Genomic DNA, 18,807 nt, shown 5'->3' on the forward strand with positions numbered 1-18,807 from the left:
GAGACCCTCAGGGAAAAGGTAGATCGGAGTCCCTCTCTATAAACATGGTGTTTCCTAAAACTTTTGTAAGTATGATTGTTGTGTGAATGGCGGCCTGTTTCTGCATTACGTGTACGTTTATATCTGCATCTAGTTGGCGGTAATATCTATGTAAACTTTTGGCTACTACTCCAGTCGCTCCTATAACTATCGGTATTATTTGGGTAGGTGTTTTCCAGAGTCGGGTTATTTCTTTTTGCAGTAGATGATATTTGCTCAGTTTCTCTATTTCTTTTGCTCCTATATTATAGTCTGATGGTATGGTTATGTCTATCAAATATGTTTTATTCTCTATTTTATTTATGTATATTATGTCAGGTCTATTGTGCGGTACTGAAACATCTGTTTGCACTGGCATCTCCCACATTATCTTGGCAGTATCATTTTCTTTCACATGTGGTTGAGTAAGGTACTCCTTCCACCACATGTTAGATGCTTCAAAGTTGTGCTTTTTTAATAGTGCCCAGTAAACATATTGCACTATATTGTTGTGTCTTTTGGTATAGTAAGTACCGGCAAGTTTCTCACATCCTGAGACAATATGCTGTGCGGTCTCGTCCTTTGTCAGGCAAAGCCGGCACTTACCATCCACGGACCTTTTCAGCACATCTCTTTCATGTTGCCTAGTGATAACTGCTTGATCTTGTAGTGCAAACACAGAAGCTTCTAATGCGGGAGATACTGACTGTTTCTTGAGCCAGCGGAATGAGAGCTCACTATCTATATGTTCTTTGTCTAATACTGATTTATAAAATTGTCCGTGCAACGGTTTATTTTTCCATTTATGTATGCCATACTTGGTAACTGCACTCTTAATTTCTTTATCTGTGTTTATTTCGTTATTTAATCTAAGTTCTCGCTTATTTTCTTCTGCTTCTTTATGTATTGAATATTTATCTCTATTTTTATCATGTTCAACTATCGCTTTAATAATGTGATCATCTTCAGTCTGTATATATTTATTGTATTTTATTATCTGTGTTTTATATAACATTTCTATATTAGTGAGTCCCCTTCCACCTGTCCCCATGGGTAAGTATAACCTTTCTACTTCTGCTTTTTGGTGATGCGCTTTGTTCATAGCCAATAGTTTTCTTGTTTTGACATCTATTTTATTTAAATCACTAATCTTATAATTAATTATCCCGAAAGAATATAGTAGAACCGTTATTATTAATATATTATATTATTATTAATATATTATATTATTATTAATATATTATATTATTATTAATATTATTCTTATTTTTATTTACTTATAATATATTATTATTTTATATTTTATTTTTTTGTTATTTATTTGTTTTTTTTTTATTTTTTTTTAGTCTTTACGTTCTATTTATCACGTGCTCAGCATTGAAGGGAAACATGAGGAAACCCACATTCCCGAAAAATGCGTTTCGGACGTGTGTAGCCTAACCTGTATTGGGCTGGTTTTCCCTTCGCGGGTTTGAACTAGTTTGAAGGTTAGACAGGCAGTCGTTTCTGTAAAAAACCGGACCTGTCGAATCTATACCTGGAAACGGTGTCTATCTCCTTATATCTATGGAGATGACGATTTATCAAGTATGTTTAGATCTTGAGAGGCAATTGCTTACCTCATAGCCCTCAAGCCAACACGGTACGCCAGCTCAGGATCGGAAGGCAGCAGCGTCAGGAACAGATATCTGGCGAAGGTGTGCGCGGGCGCCGAGCGCGGGTGCACGCGTGCGCCCAGGCAGGAGGACGGCCCGCCCGCCAGCAGCGCGCCCGCCACGCGGGCACATACGCCCCATGCCGCCTCGCCCTCCACGCGCTGCAGCTGCCCTATCAGTCGCTCCTCCTGCGGACAAGCAACAGCTCTTTGTTAATAACAACACAACATAGCGTCACGCCTTTATCCCCGAAGGAGTAGGCAGAGCTGTATAGTATTGCATCGAATACGAGAGTTATTACATGTATACATACTATAGGTACATATCCTAGCCGGTTCTAACCCCAATACCGAACTTGCACCAATTAGATATTCATTTATCTTAAGTGCAGTTTTCACCAACACAGTTGGCTCGACCACCGCCTATCACGGTGGTCTAACAGAAAGCTTCACTCCTCGCCAGCTATTTTTAAGTCTCACGTAATGGGATTCGAGCCAATTACCATTCTTCTTCTTCTTTCGTGTCGGTGACAAGTTTAAATAAAATTGAACTATATTTTGCCACCCAATATATAACCACGGCAACAGCATGAACGGAAGCGCTCATCAGGTCCCGCGAGCAAGCTTCAGGGCACAGTGGACATTTGATTAGGAGGGACATTGTCTATGTTTTTGACGTGACTTATTGTAGATTTGCCGCAGATGCCATTTACTACTTGGCCGGACAAATGGGGAGCGCTGAAGGCTCTCCCGGTACAACGTTTAAGACAACAGGCCTGAGGGTGCCCAGTTGGGCGCAAACCTCGGTCCAGGGCGTCGTCTGAGAGGAAAAATATTTGAAAGAATTAATCGACCCTAGTGGTATAGCGATAAGCGCTGAATGAGGGAAATCGTCGACCACGCCGGTGGGGTCGGTATCGGGGTCCTGAAGTGTTTGGTGTCGCGAGCTGATTGGCTGCCTCTATGGCTAGAGTAAGTCTATATTATTTATAGGAATCCTGGAAACCATGTGATATCAATTATCTATGATCAAAACATGAATTGGATTGGACATGGATTGTCCTCTAACATGATGGATTAATGTTATGGACGATAGGCTGATCCCTTATCACCATAAGGTTCGTCATATCCAGCTTACGACATCGTATCAACAATGGCTGCAAGTTGTCTTTGATTGTCTTTGATTCTATTTAAATTGAATTAAAATAAGTACTTATGTGTGTTTTGTTTCTTTCTTTATTTTGTTTGTTATTAGTAAGTTAAACTGACTACTGAAGAGTAAGTACTCAAAGATATACTGTACTCACTAATATTATTACTATTATGTCTAAATTCGTATTCTCTTTTAATCATCCTATATGTGTTTTATTTTTACTTCTTTTTGTATATCCAAGTGCATGCATTAATTCTTGGTGAAAACTTGATTGGCTTCTGTACTACCTTAAGTGTGTTATACTGATACATATGTTATTTTAAGCTGTATGCTTTCCTTAAATAAAAAAAATAAAAATAAATAAAATTACTTGTGGCTCTGCCCACCCCATTAGGGAGTACGGGCGTGAGTTTATGTATCTATGTACAAACATGAATTCAAACTCATAAAGTCGATTTCAGTGGTTTATAGCCAGTAATTACGCGAATCAAGCAGCATTGACATACCTGTTTACAGTACCGCTCCTGCGCATACAATCCGTTAGGTAGCATCCTCTGCACGCCAAGCCCGAGTAGAGCAGCCTCTAGTGCTAGAGCGAGATAGGTTTCCTCAGGGTTTTTACTACCGGCCACCGGTACGTGTTGATACCTGAGGGATAAAATGTGGTTTAGTATCAATTTTTGAAGTCAGCTAAACGTAACAGTAGCTAAATGTTGAAAAGTTGTCAAGTATATAGGTAATTCCAAGTTCTAATTCCAAGCATATCTGCGAGTTGTCGGCTGGTGGTTTATAGGTGTTATGTATTTGAGGGTATATGTCGCGGTTGCCCGACCGGTGGTGGGTAATTCATAATGATTAAATCGGTATGCAACTTACTAGCGCGTTTGTTGGTCGACTTTCAGTTATACCCCACACATTAAAGTACGAGCATATATAACACGTGGCGACGAGGATGTTAATAGGTTATTTATAAAATTGACAAATATAACAGAATTTCCATCATAGCAAGCATTTTAAAATAATCATCACTAATTGAAGTGCTACGCTCTTGTCGGTGTAGCATTCTCCATTCTTGTCTATCAAACGCTAATTCCTTCACTTTATAAGACACGACGTTCGCCTTCTCTTTAATCTGTTCCATGTGAGCTCTTCTTGGTCTTCCCCTTCCTCTCTTTCCTTGTAGCTTCTCTTCTATGATGTTTTTAATAAATTCATCGTGTCTTATTAAGTGTCCAATCATCAATAAATAATTAAAATAATCAAAGGCCCCATTATCACCTAACATTTTAGAAGAGGAATAACAATGCGGAACATCGCGATACCAGATTCCCATAACACTAATAAACTAATATTGCCATATTAAAACACATAATAACGGGTTCTTACCGCGTTTAAATCAGGGAAATGAGACTCCCGATCATCCCATGATCATGGCACTTGCAACAGTGTCGAAATATCGGGAATCTCATATCCCTGATTTAAACGCGGTAAGAACCCGGTATTATGTGTTTTAATTATGATAATAACCGCGTAAACTTAATATTGCCATATATTTAAGTCTTTTTCAGTAAAATTTATTACTTATTCGGAGTTTTGACTTTTAACATCGTCACTTGGTAAATATTAATATTTGTCGTAGTTCTGGCTTAAAACAGTAACACATAATGTAATTACACGTATTTTGCTTTACATAAAAATGTCCGTTTTTGTAGGAGATTAGGCTGGCGACCTCTTGAGGCTTACCGTGGCGGTAGTCCAGTGTTCGGTTCCTCGTCGAGGTAAGTATGTAGCCGCGGCGAGGCCCGCTGGTCGTCGGGTGCGAGACACGCGTCGGCCAGACACTCATACACGCACCAGATCGCTTCCAACGTCCAGCCGGTCCAACATCTGCTGTCTGTTGGCACAAAATAAATAATATTAAATATGATTTATATAAAAAAAAGCCAAAAAAAGCTTAAAAGTAGCTTGGAAAATGCTGCACCGACAAGAGCGCAGCTCTTAAATTGATGATGGATGATTTATATAGAGGTACAATATAAACAAACAAAATTATAATATAGAGTGTTAGTGACATCGTAACGAATACTGAGGGGGATGATTCAGACCATGATTCCGAGTTGATATCAATTGGAATTTCTTGTCGGAAAATTCATGAAAATTTAGGGCTTTTTCAAATTATTTTCAGTTCCCTGAAAGTTTTCGATACGATATATTTGTTTACCGTTACGAAACAACCTGTATAATATATAATAGATAAGATTTATTTCGGACAACAAAGTTCCAGCGAGCATGCATGTAGTCTTTTATGAAAATGGAAGAAGCGAAATTGGCACCATGCCCGATACACCGTTGCTTGTGAATGAGACAGTGCACATGTGGCTTCGCTGGGTACGCATGTGTGGTCTCGCTCACTCACCGCACCCGATACACCGTTGCGAGTGAGACAGCGCACATGTGGCGCCGCTATGTAAACACGTTCCAGCGTCCATATGTGAGAGATTAAAGATACTTTGACCCTGTCCTCGATGAGGTAACTGGCAATAATACAGCGGTCTCGTTCACTCACCTCGCCCGATACACCGTTGCGAGTGAGACAGCGCACATGTGGCACCGCTGGGTAGGCAGGTCCCCGCGTCCATATGCGCACAGACTAGAGATAGTTTGACCCTGTCTCCGCACATGCCCGAGCAGGTTTCAGGGCCGGAGCAAGGGGATGTGTTGTTGCCGCTAGATGACGCTTCGCCCGCTCCTACCTCCTGCCATCTGTGGCGGGCCACCTCCTGGGGATGAGAGGAGATTTACTATCTATGGCGTTTAAAGGAGTAGATTATAGGTAGTGGTAATGACAAATGTATCCGAATTTGTTTTCGAATTCATGTTTGAATCATAAATGATTATCACGTGTTCAGCGGTGAAGGAAAACATCGTGAGGAAATCCGCATTCCCGAGAAATGCATTTTCGGAGGTATGTGCAACCTATATTAGGATGGTTTTCCCTTTGCGGGAAGGTCAGAGAGGCAGTTGCTTCTGTAAAAAATCTGTCAAACCTTCAGGTTAGGTAAGCGGACCCTATGAGAAACGGGATAATGCTAGGGGGATGATGATGTCGGTAGTGATTAGGTACTTGAATTATCAAAAGGGGCTGATGGGGGCTGTCGGATTTTACGATATGCTCGAGAAGACAAGCAGCTGAATGTGTTCTATATGTTTTTTAACAGTTTCCAGTCCAGCATAGAAGCATCATACAGGTCAGGGGTGATAAAAAGGCCACATAGAAGTAATTCATCTAAATATAAATATTGCATTCGACGATTGTTGATATTGCGCACTTACTTACTATTTAAAATTCAAAACTTCAAAAAAAAAAAAATTCTTTATTATTGGCTTACATATTTAGCGCTTTACGAACGTCAAATATTTTAAATTACGTATTATGTAACAGGCTGTAAAACTATTAGCACATCGGAAGCTATCGCTGAGGGAAAGACGTGGCCAGAAAACCTCCCAGCACAGGGGCCTACTCCTACTGTTTTATATGCGTAAGTATAAAATTGCAATGTTGCTTTTTAGATGAAATACTTCAATGTGGCCTATTTAACCTTTCTGGTGTGAGTATTTGGTACCTGTCGGTGGCGCATGGCCCGCGCGGCGCTGACGGCGAGGCGCAGCGCGGCTGGCGCGCGACCGTGCGCACGCAACGCCTCTATGCGCGCGCCCACCACCGGCAAATGTTCTGTGACACACATACTCACTTAAAAAAAAACGCACTTTATACATACGTGAGTAAATGCTTATTTAACATTTACTAAAACGATTCCATCTACGGACAACTAGACGGCAGCCGGCTTTTCATCATGTACCTTATACTTGTGAAACGGCCTCTGTGGTTCAGTGGTTGAGCGTTGGACTCAGAATCCGGAGGTCCCGGGTTCGAATCCCGATGGGGACAAAAATTACTTTGCGATTGTTCGAAAGTATGATGATCCGTGCTTCGGAATACTGTTCAGCTAAGTATGTAGTCGTTACATGAGCAATGCTGGTGTGGAATGGTTGTTTAGATGCTACTAAATTAAAAAAAAACTGACCATGCCACAACGGCTGGCCTAGCTCGTTGAACCGCGGGTAGGGCTGCGGAGGCGCGGGGGCGGAACCCCCGGGCTTCTCTGGTTTATCAGGGTCCGTATACTCATCGCTGCCCAGGATGAACTTCAGGTGTTCGTTCTCCCAGGATATGTCCACTGCGTCTAGGGCTCTGAGGACAAAATTTTATGTTAGAGTTGGGCTCGCGATCTGGAGGTCCGGGTTCGATTCCCGATGAGGATACTGTCGACTAGCTTTTGTTTGGCTAGGACATTGCAGGCGTTACCTGGTTGTCCTAAAAAATAAGATGATTCCGAGACACGTTAACACTTTCAAGGACACACTTTTCAGTACGTCTAATGACGTTCCGATTCCAAGGTGTCATACTTCCTATTATGAATCATAAATGACCCATGGTCTCTGCTCGTGAAAGGGTTAAGCGGTTGGTCCCGAGCTAGGTACTAGCCCAAATGACAATGAGACCTAATGTGACTGATAACGCAAGCCTACAACACGCTCGGGAAGACAATTTGCTGAAGATGTTATTTTTAATCACCCCCAGTCCAGCATTAGAAGCTTTTTTTTATAACACGTTGACTGCCGAGAGAAAAATTGCAATATAGATATGTTTTAGAGCGCCATGCCGGTCACCCGAACGCTAAAAATGTTCGCTAGCAGCTTTTCACGGCGCATGTAAGTGTCTTGAAAATTGGTCTCACTCGAGATGACCGGTGCCCACCGCGGCGTTGAAAAGTCCGTGATGACTTAGGGGACATCTCGTCCCGGTGTTAAACTGGGCCCAGGGACGAAAAGGGAAAAGGAAATTAGAAAAGGGCAAACTCGTCCCTGGGCCCAGTTTAAAACTGGGACGAGATGTCCCCTAAGTCAACGTGATAAGGTAACAAAAGTACTTACTTATGGAAGACAGTTCGCGGCGTCAGTTGCGGCGCCGGCCGCTGGTTGTGCAGTCTTAGTCTTTTGCTGGCTCTCCTGTACTCGCGTTCATAACTGACACAATACAACAATGTTTAACATTAAATACATCAACCATTGATTTACAACTACCGTAGATATAGCGCTTGATACAAAAATGCGACGGAAAATTTCACTTGATACCAACTCAGAATCATGGTCTGAATCATCCCTCAAAGTTTTCGTTATGATATCACTAACACTGAATTACTTAAATAGGTATTAATAGAAAAATATAAGAAAGGGCCACAACCGAGTTATTATTTCATTAAGAATTGCTTTTAAAACTTACTTATTAGGTCTAGAATCCTCATCTGAGCTTTCGGAATGGGAATGCATTTCTCTCCTCTGCCTCTCTCTGTGTCTTTCCCTGGAAAATAAAAAATCAAATGTTATTTGTTGAACAGTGCCTTAGACATTCCATACAAAAATCTTATACTTACTTACTTGAAAAAAAAAAACAAACACTAGAAAAACATCGAGAAAAGCGCAAGACTCAAAGGGCCTTTGCCTGCCAGTGTGAATAGGCTAGTTTCCAACTAGTAAACGTCAAAACACGAAATTAATTACTATGGAATTTGTATGAAAAAGCAACCTGTGACGTCATAGAAAAACGTGACAAAATGTCGCACTTATTATTACGTTTTTCTTTATTAAAATTCAAAAATAAATTAAATAGAAAAAGAAAACGCTTTTTGTCACCTTTAGATCTGTCTTTATTTAGTAATCAAATTTCATAATTCATCTTTGACCTACGAAAATACCCAATTGTCGCATCAATATTAGGCGAAATAATGCAGAAGGTAATCACCTGTCTCTCTCCTCTCGTTCCCGCAGCCGTTCTCTGTCCCTGTCTTCCCTGTCTCTGTGTCTCTCTCGGTCCCTGTCTCTGTGGTCTCTGTCTCGATCCCTCTCGTTTCTCTCTCTTTCTCTTGCGTACTAGAATCGAAAAACAAATAATTTTATTCCAGTTAGGGGATTTGAAAGGAAATTAAAATAGCGTAAGTTTGAATACGTCATCATCATCTGCGTTTTCGCGTTTTCACAGGGTTTTTACTCGTGAAGGGAAAACCGTAATCGGTTTAGGCTCGTACTGGGATTCTAATCTGCGTCGTCACTTGAAGAGTCAAGCTTCCAACAGGGCTACCGCGGCTACGCTACACGGAAGATTGAAAGCGTGGTGGGGATCAGATTGTTCGTCATCTTCCTCAGCATTTAATTAAATATAATACAGACGTATTGTGAATTTTCATTTCTTTATTTAAATCAGTTAAAATGGAAATAAAACCTCACTCACCAGGGGAAACGATCTGTAGTCGGGGTCTTCAGTGGGGCAGACTTCCACAGCAGACCACTTCTCCAACAAATGCCTCCACTGTATCCTGTGATGTTTATTGCTCCCTGGATCTAGTACTATGCTGACCCATAGAGCCCCCAGTTGCTCCCATAGTTGTCTACATTTTTCTGTCATTGGTGTGTTCTGGTTCCTCCAGAGTAAAAGCCGAGGGTCTGATAAGAACTGTTCCGTCATTAACATGAGCATCCTCGGCCCGTTCGAGTCTTGAGCTCTCAGCATTTCTCTAACCTGGAATTCGAAAAAGGGCTTTAGTGGCATCATCAGCCCATTAACGGACAGAAAATTAAGGAGCGACTGAAAAACAGCTGTTTCTTCGGAAATAGACACAATGCTGAGTTCGTGTCCTATTCACTGCTGTGCCACATTATGTACTGAGTTTTAAAAATTGTTTTATGATATTTTGTTCTTTTTACTCTGTTTGTAACACTTCGTATGTAATGTGTCACAATTTGTTGAATAAACATTTTCTCTCTCTCTCTCTCTCATCAAAGATTTCCTTAAACAGGGGGGTTAAAAAGGCCACATAGAAGCAATTCATCTAAAAAGCATATATTGCTATTTGACGTTTCTTGACATTACGCGCTTCCTTTATTTGCGCAAATTATATGCGCGTCAAATTGCAAAATTACTTTTTTAGGTGAATTTCTTCGATGTTGCCTTTTTAACTCCCAGCTGTCGTCTTAAGTATTGTTTAGAGGTTCCCAAAGCAGTGAAAAAATTGCTAGCAATCATCACAATTTGACTGAAGAACTGGATCTAAGATGAAATATAACAATGTGAATGTAGAAATATAGAAGCTATTGCAAGATAATTACGAATTTTTGTTTCTTAAAAGAGACAACAAAGTTATAAAGTTATTCCTTTTTAAAAAAAATTGAAATAAAATGAACTTTATAAAACCTGAAATTAATAAATACTATAGACTATAAACACAAAGGACTATAAACTGATTAACTTACAAGGTTGTTCCTTGACTAATTGCTTAATTGTAACATAATTTATTGGCTAAAATATACTGACCTTAGAAAATAATGAGTTAAGTTGCTTGTTTGCATTGTAATAAGTCCCTTGCAATAAATAGGCCCGGACTTGTTCGCAGACCTGGAAATAAAAAAAAAAAACAATTTTATTACCTACTTGAGTCTCTTCTCAAACGGGGTGCGTCGGCGTCGATTCGAACCCCGGTACCGGAATGCACCAATGAGTTGTTAATTTATCTTAAGAGCAGTTTTCACCAACACAGTTAATTTATTTATTAGTCATCAGCTGAAATTGTATTCAAAAGGAAATCTGTTTATAATTAAAAAAAAGGAAACAATGGTGTCTGCTTACCCTGGTGGCAAGCAGGCGTGAGTTAATACATATAATATGTATGTATGTGTTGGGACGGGACCTCCTGCCACTGACTACCTTTACTATTTATACTCAAAGGTTCCCTGGAAGAGATTGCTACTTAGCAATAAGGCCGCCTATTGTACTCTTTCTATTTCTCTTTTGTTTTGTATTTCCTGTGTCTGCAATGAAGTATTTGTTACGTTATACGTTTATGTATGTACCTGCTGCTCATCCAAGTGCCAGGCGTGGTGCGCGTCGGGCGGCGGCCCCGCCGTAGGGTCCGGCGCGCCGCAGATGCGGTTGATCGCCGACCGCGCCTGCAGCACCTCGTCCGCTAGCCGTTGCGCGGTAGGCAGGACCTCCGTGTGGTGCTCAGCTATCAGGTACTGCACGAACTTCTGCAGCTGCTGTCTGTCCATCTGGAGTAGGGTTTCTGGAAGAAAATTGAAAATAGTAAATCGTACTGAACATTTTCTAAGGAGATTCAATTTGGTCAATGTAGGTACGTCCTTCTAGGTCTTTCTCTGCCAGCCCTAGCTACCACTAACCTTCGCTTTATAAACTGCTTTCGTAGGTAATCATTATTATCCTTCATCAGCTCTACGTGTCCAAATCAAGTTAACATGGCAGTTCCTTCTGGATTTTAGTCGCTATATCGTCTTTTACACCACATCTCTCTATCACACTATCAGGAGTCAGTTTAATAACGCAGATGGTACGCAACGACTTCATTTCTACGGTATTAATCCTATATTCTAGTGTTGCCGCTCGATAGCGCTCTATAAAGAAAGAAAGAAAGAAAGAAAACATTTATTTCCATATTGGACGCCACATTAATAGTTTCCGATCGAACTATCGATAGTTCACCAAAAAACGATAATATCGATAATTAATCGATAGTATCGACTCTATCGCTAGTATTGATAGTTTTTTGTTTTTCAACTATCGATACTATCGACAGTTTTTTTATCTTGTAACTATCGACACTATCGATAGTATCGATACTATCGATAGGCCTGACGGTTGGGTAGATATTTTGGCTGTTTACTATCGATAGTAAAACTATTGATTTTTCGGCAACACTAACTGTACCTATTCAAGCGTCTGCTGCCATACCCAACATTCACTACCGTACGTCAGCATACAATAAGTACCTAACGTCAAAAAAAACCTCATAATATATTTAAAAAATTGTCCTGACCTGATATAGGCACTCGCAACCGCACGGAGTCAGCGTTCCGGATCCTGTACAGCGCCAGCGCCACCACATGCTGGCACCAGAAGATGTCGCGCGCCTCACAGCTGCAGGTCACGCCCGTTATCTTACACCTGGAACCAACACCGGCCGTTGGTAACATTTAATACAGGGCATGCCTTCTTCTTCTTCCTCTATCCTGTGGGTTATGAGCAGTGATGTTCCAATATTCCCACTTTAGGATCGTTACCGGCATTAGAAAAGGTGCAAAACTTATGTAAAAAGAGCTTTATTACCTAACTTTAAGGCAGATAAGACCAGGGGCCTGTTTAATAAAACTTACAATTGTAAATTACAATGACAATTTGATGTACATTGCGGAGTGTGTGATCACGAATATTTTGCAGTTTCATATTAGCTACGTAATGAACATCAAATTGTCGTTGTAATTTACAATTGTAAGTTTTATTTAACAGGCCCCAGCAGGGCTAGTAACGTCATAAAATTATCGAACGAAATCTATAACTTTGTTTTTTTCCCTAACATGCGTGCTACGTGATTTTGTTCGTATTTTGACAGAACGACAACACGTTAGCACCAATCGACAAAACGACAATTACCTATATCGTCAGAATTGATAAAATTATCGTGACAAAATTTTATCACGTTGCGCATGTTCGAAAGCCACATCGAAGCAATTCATCTAAAAAAAAGCAATAATCGCTGTTTGACATTTGTATGCATTGCGCACTTACTTTTATATGCGCAAATGTCAAATTGCAATATTGCTTTTTTAGATGAATTGCTTTGATGTGGCATTTTTAACCCCCAAGAGTAAAAGAAAGAACGAAACGTTCCCGAGAAGGGTGCACCACTGGTTTTGACTTTGATTTCATATGCCAGAGTACTTATATAGCCAAGGTCAACTGCGCGTGAATGTATTTTAGGTGCATAAGTGATTGCGCAGCCACATATCCACCCTCTCGTCTTCAGGATCCGGGCATCAGTGGACCGGAGAACCGGTACGACTGATAGGACCCAGAAGATGCAGCAACTGGCCGCACGTTATTAAAAGACTCCAACGTGCGCCCTTTAAGGCGTGTTGCATCGCCCTGCTATGTCGCTATGGTAGCCGGAAGCGTTTGTCTATCGACGATGCTCGCCTGCCATACCGACACAGACTTTGGTACGATTTAGGGAGACGACCGTCTAGCTATATATAGCTATGCCAGAGTACTTATTTTCAGATCAATAGTGACGTTCCATAACGGCAACGTGTGCCGAATTGGTTCCAATAATTAAGAGTCGTGTAACGGGTTCCTGAGACAGTAAGTACAGAGAAATAAGGAACTTTAAGGGGTGAAAGTACGTAAACAACTTTCGCATAAAATGACACTTATAACGCCAGTTTGACTGTTTCTTGATGTCTGCAATTAAATTTAGGGTTTATTTAAGTGAATAAAAAATATTGGCGCCGATTCCGTCTAAATTTATTTTAAGTTATACCTCTGTCATTTTCTTATCCGCCGTTTTTCGCAGGAAAGGGCGGGAACAGACAGAATTAATTCATATGCAAACCATTTGACGTGTGCTGTCAACTTAATTCTATTGGGTTATTGGCCAAAATTTTGGAAGAGTTTTTTAAATTTCTGCCTAAAATTGACGTGTGTTCCATTTCTATGCCTGTCGATTACCCGTCCCTTTCTTTTTCAGCGGATAATAAAATGATAGGTAAGTATAACTTAAAATAAAATTAGGACGTGTCTGCAGGAATCGGGGCCATGTTAATTGAATTAGATTGTGTGTACTGGAATGAGCACCATTATGTTTCTAAATCTCATACTATACGTACGAAATTGAAAGGCTTTTATGGACTCGTTCATAATTAATTGGACCTATCTGTATTAAAAGCACTCTATTTAATATATTTTAATGTCGCGGCTTTGATATTGCCACCAAGTGAGTGTAGGTAACTAAAAAACTAAATGCATTTATTGTACGCGTTCCGGGTGCTGATGGGACTGCCGCGCTACTGCAGTGCCTCCGCGATGTTCGCTGCGGCTAACACGGACGGATTTGCAGCCATCATGCGAAAGCGGTGCGCTTCCATCCTCCGCCGCACGCGCGACAGTCCCAACACCATCCTGCGCGCGCTAGTTGACCGGTGGGACTCTCCGATGCTGGCTCGCTGGATTCGGCTGCACGCAGTCGTATGATTGGCCGCCAGCGTCGGGGAGTCCATCCGGACTTGCCATTTTAATATATTTGTATGTTACTAACACTAGTTTTGTAAGCTTGCAATTTTACTAACCAATATGGATGTAATCAATGTGGATGAGTCCGAAATAAATGATTATTATTATTATTGTATAACTATAGGTAAACAAATAGTAGGCCTTATGCTAATAGTATAACATTCTCTATAGTTTACCTTTTCAGGTGTACAATATTTATTAGAAATAACTAAGTATTATTATGTAGGTAAGTATAAGTGTATAACTTCTGTTATTTTTAGCAGTGGTAACACATCATCACGCCTGATCCCCAAAGAGGTAGGCAGAGGTGTATAGTATACAGGGTGTTAGACACCGTACTGAATACTGAGGGAGATGATTCCGCTCATGATTCTGAGTTCATATCTAGTGGATTTTTCCGTCTTCAGAATGTGTAGAAAAAAGAAACATCTATGATACGACTAAGTACCTAATAAAACGTCTAAAATTATAGGTTATTTACTCAGATAAAATTTTAGAATAACTTCAATTCATTTTTTTTATTAATGGCTCAATGTGCGCTACGAGTTAGATCTATTAAAGAGCAAGCTTGTGTTGGTCGTTCATTAGCGTAGTGATGTACCAGTCAAGATTAGACCGATCGATTCTGTTCTATCTAACGGTAGTCATTCTATAGTATTTCCTAAACACACCTACAACCAAAATGGAGGATTTTTTTAACCACCAGTCTTAATAATTCTATTCAAGCAAGAAAAACAGAAACCTTAATCTTCAAACTTTGTTGGGGAGTTTCTAGGACTTCGCTTTAGCACGAACACGAACCGTAAGAATTTATAAAAATATTTCAACAGATTTTTACATTAGGTAATTGAAATACCTAATGAATATATATACAGGATGTTAGAGACATCGTAACGTATACTGAGGGGGATGATTCAGACCATGATTCTGAGTTAACATCAGGTGGAATTTTCCGTCACAGGACACGGGCGTGACTTGATGTATATTATGTCTTGTCTACATCAAGTCACGTCCTGTCGCTGTGGTCTAGTGCTCAACAGCATTAGACTTAGGCTAAAAAAAATTCAAAAATATTTATTTTTCAAAATTGGCTTACATAGTTAGCGCTTTTTGAACGTCAAAAAATTAAATTACATGTTATGTAACACATCGGAATCTGTAACGCTGAGGGAAAGACGTGGCGAGAAAACCTCCCAGCACAGGGCCATAGTCCTACTGTTGTGGTTGATCACCCGATTGACCGAAAGTAAAATTATGGCATGTTAGTCCCGGCTACTATTTACTTATTTATTATTTACTTAAAAAGTATGTAGGTAGTCCTTATATGAGCCATGTCATGCCTTTAGGGTCAATAGTAACCCTGACACCCTAGTGTCAGCTCCTAGTTGATGGGGTCGTACATTGGTCACACAACCCTCACGCCGAGGTTTTTCTTGCAGCTTCTTTTCCCCGGCTATACAGATTGTGAGAAGCTGCAGTAGTTTTAGGCGGATGAGACGTTCGTTATGTACCTAAAATTGACGATTCAAAGTGTAACTATGTTGCCTATTGAATAAAGATATTTTTGAATTTGAATTTGAATTTGAATTCACGAGAGAAAAATAAATAAATGAGACGTACCTGTCAAAAGAAACAGTGACCCTGTATAGTCTCTCGGGCTCCGAGCACGGCGGTACGGCGGCCGGCGCCCGCACCACGCCGCTGAGGTGGAACCCTGCAAACAAGCAACACACAACAATTAATCCAATAGCCCAGATCCCTTTTTCCCATAACATGCAAAAGTTTTATAGATGGATATTTTACGAGGTTAATGGCCCTTTGGTTGCACTCCCATAGTGCATACACGGATAACCGCCGGTCGGTGTCACACCACATTCTGATTAAATTGCCTTAGGCGATTCTCACACTGTCCCGCATGATGCAGCGTAGCGCGTGGATGCGTGTTCTTCCGTTGCTTGTAAGTATCTCCGTTTGTAAAGAAAACACGCACAGTCTAACACACAGAAAATGCATCCGCATGAACGCGCGTGGATGCATTTTCTGTGTTAGACCGTGCGTGTTTGCACGCGCTACGCTGCATCATGCGGGGTAGTGTGAGAATCGCCTTAAGGGGCCGCTACGAGTTGGCTTCGGCCCCACACAAGTCTTCCGGGACTCCATAGACCTGAGATATGGAAAGAGAGCAACTAGTTTTGTGAGGTTTCCATTGTAACGAAATTTGTCTTGGTTTCTGCCCAAAGGGAAAAATGGAAACTAATACTAAGACTTCGCTGTCTGTCTGTCCGTCTGCCAATCACCAGGCTGTACCTCAAGAACCGCGACAGCTAGACAGTTGAAATTTTCACAAATTATGTATTTCTATTGCCGCTACAACAACAAATACTAAAAACAAAATAAAATCGATATTTAAGGGGGGCTCTCATACAACAAACGGGATTTTTTTACCTTTATTAGCTCGATATCAATAATGGCAACAGGTAGGCAATATGAAATTTGAGTACCTACTGTTGTTTTCCTAGTTAATGGTACGGAACCCTTCGCGCGCGAGTCCGACTCGCACTTAGCCGGTTTTTTTTAATAAACGTTTATTATATTCTCTCTACATTTTACTTCCCAACGAGTACCTCAAGTACCTTACGACTTGTAGGGCGTTACGACAGTATAAAGCGACTCGAATTAGGTTTCCTCACTCCCGTGAAAAGGTTTTCTTCATGGCACGTGACAATGCCATGCTACTTGAACGAAGGTTGTTAGGTTAGGGTTATTGATAACTTTATAAGTTTCACTTTTCGTGCAAGCGAACGCTGGAAAATTGATTCGCTAAAATATAATAAACGGTAAAGTTAACGGTATACTTTTTACAGCAGGTACGTGCGTTCGATTCGTGACGTCATTGTGGTTCGAAGGGCATGATAAAGTCGCTTTCGGTCACCTTAGAAGTCGTGTCGTCTTGGAAGTAGCTTCGAGTTTTATTGCGAGGCAAATGGGCTCATAACAGCTGCGCAGGTATCGATGATGATGACGATGAGGCTACGCACGTCTGCGAGTTTTGGCAGGTAAAATAAGCATCCTTTTTGTATGAAGATTTTCATTACCCAGTCTTACCTTGAGGGGGGTACCCCATCTCAGCACTATGGGGTAAAACGGGGCAAAACACATCTTTTATATTTTTATTTTTTTTCTATGACAATTGTGATCCAACTTTAGCTAGTTAGATATAAGAAGAAGAATAATTAGTCTTTGAGATTAAAATAAATATGATTGTTTAACTATGTATTTTATTGCACTTTTAATCTTTAAAGCTTAAGTACCCCATCTTGCCCCCCCCCTTCCCCTACTCGTAATGGATGGTACTTACTGACCGGAGTACGCAGAGGACCCCGGAAAATGAAAAGAAGAAGGGGAGGCCCGAGCAGTGGGGCCTGATGGCTAGGTTAGGTTAGAATGGGACAGTGCTGTAAGAAAAGTCTATGAAATGAATTTATCTGATCCGGTAAACCGCTGAGCCAAAATCGGCCGGCCATGATGATGGCCAAAAGTCTTAGCAACAACAAAAGGCTGGGTTGGTAGATTTGCAAAATAAAATATTAGTAAACTCTAGAGTAAAAAAACGCTCTTTTTCTTGACGTGACTTATTGTAGATTTGCCGCAGTTGGCATTAACCACTTGGCCGGACAAATGGGGAGCGCTGAGGGCTCTCGTAGAAAAAACAAAAATCATATGTTATACTTATAACATAACAAATACTATATTGCACAAACAGGAAAAAACAAAATACAAAACAAAAGAGAAATAGAATGAGTACAATAGGCGGCCTTATTGCTAAGTAGCAATCTCTTCCAGGCAATCTATATACATACACCTCAACTCTGTCACAAATTATTTCTTAGTAACATTCGTTTACTTCGCGACTGTTATGAATGAAAATATTATTGGTGACCAGCATAGCTATTTTCAATTTAATGGCTTCAAAGCTAATATTTTGTAAATATCAGACGAGTGCGCTGTTACACCGATATAGTTTACAAATAAGTCTCGACAATTTATAGAGTTTAACGACTTTGTTATATGGAACGCTGCGCCCGCGCCGTTAACGATCGATAGCTTTAGCTCCTGTGATTATTTTTAATCACAAAATCGCCATATAATCGTGTATAGTACGTTGCGCCGTCTAGTCTGTATAAGGTCTTGAAGTTCTTTTTTTTATAATCTAAAAGGTTGACTCAATCAGTTATATAGGTACCTACGTAAGTATTTATAATACAATTATGTACCAACTTATAATATATTATGTTTATTCGAGTCAATAAAAAGTTTAACGGAAAAAGGAAATGATCAAATTTTTATTTAAAAATGTAAATAAGACCACTTGTTTTGGAATTAGTATCAATTTTATCAACTATAACATTGATTAACTTCATTTTTAGAGTCAGCAAGTATTTATTCTACTTACCTACCTTGTTCCGGTTAAAAAAACAGAATCACGTATAAGGTAGGTTATATTGACGTAAGAAATGTGAAAGGCACACCCATAAAGGTATTTTTAATGTTTAAGGTCGCGAAACTTAACTTTGAGTCAAAGGATAAATAAATTGTGTCAAAACTAAACAGTTACTATAAAACACCTTTATGTAGGTAGAGTCACCAAAGAATCTTTATTAAAATTAATAAGTAAATAAATTAAAAAGAAAAATTAATCATTTTAGACTGGTTCAGTTTATAATCTTTACCCAGTCCTAATTATCCTCCTAATTATTATGATTTCTGAAATCTGATATGTACCTACCT

The 18,807-nt window shown here is 40.1% G+C and overlaps 1 protein-coding gene and 1 non-coding gene across 2 annotated transcripts in view; one reads left to right on the forward strand and one right to left on the reverse strand.

Annotated features, from left to right (window-relative positions):
• Positions 1 to 18,807, reverse strand: part of LOC126374144 (zinc finger SWIM domain-containing protein 4-like) — a 77,448-nt gene that overhangs the window by 12,454 nt on the left and 46,187 nt on the right. The window contains exons 2-15 of the mRNA XM_050020612.1: positions 15,640 to 15,733; positions 11,771 to 11,898; positions 10,791 to 11,002; positions 10,255 to 10,335; positions 9,175 to 9,462; positions 8,689 to 8,816; positions 8,170 to 8,247; positions 7,821 to 7,913; positions 6,911 to 7,077; positions 6,449 to 6,558; positions 5,392 to 5,605; positions 4,569 to 4,719; positions 3,332 to 3,473; positions 1,638 to 1,861 (exon numbers count right to left, since the gene is read on the reverse strand). Of these exons, the coding sequence (XP_049876569.1) occupies positions 1,638 to 1,861; positions 3,332 to 3,473; positions 4,569 to 4,719; positions 5,392 to 5,605; positions 6,449 to 6,558; positions 6,911 to 7,077; positions 7,821 to 7,913; positions 8,170 to 8,247; positions 8,689 to 8,816; positions 9,175 to 9,462; positions 10,255 to 10,335; positions 10,791 to 11,002; positions 11,771 to 11,898; positions 15,640 to 15,733 (2,110 nt within the window). The remainder of the gene's footprint in view (positions 1 to 1,637; positions 1,862 to 3,331; positions 3,474 to 4,568; positions 4,720 to 5,391; positions 5,606 to 6,448; positions 6,559 to 6,910; positions 7,078 to 7,820; positions 7,914 to 8,169; positions 8,248 to 8,688; positions 8,817 to 9,174; positions 9,463 to 10,254; positions 10,336 to 10,790; positions 11,003 to 11,770; positions 11,899 to 15,639; positions 15,734 to 18,807) is intronic.
• On the forward strand, positions 6,703 to 6,774 carry Trnal-cag (transfer RNA leucine (anticodon CAG)). Its single transcript has one exon. It is a non-coding gene; the product is annotated as a tRNA-Leu (tRNA).

The sequence above is a fragment of the Pectinophora gossypiella genome, chromosome 17 (genome assembly GCF_024362695.1).
Source record: "Pectinophora gossypiella chromosome 17, ilPecGoss1.1, whole genome shotgun sequence".
NCBI classification, from domain to species: Eukaryota; Metazoa; Arthropoda; class Insecta; order Lepidoptera; family Gelechiidae; genus Pectinophora; species Pectinophora gossypiella.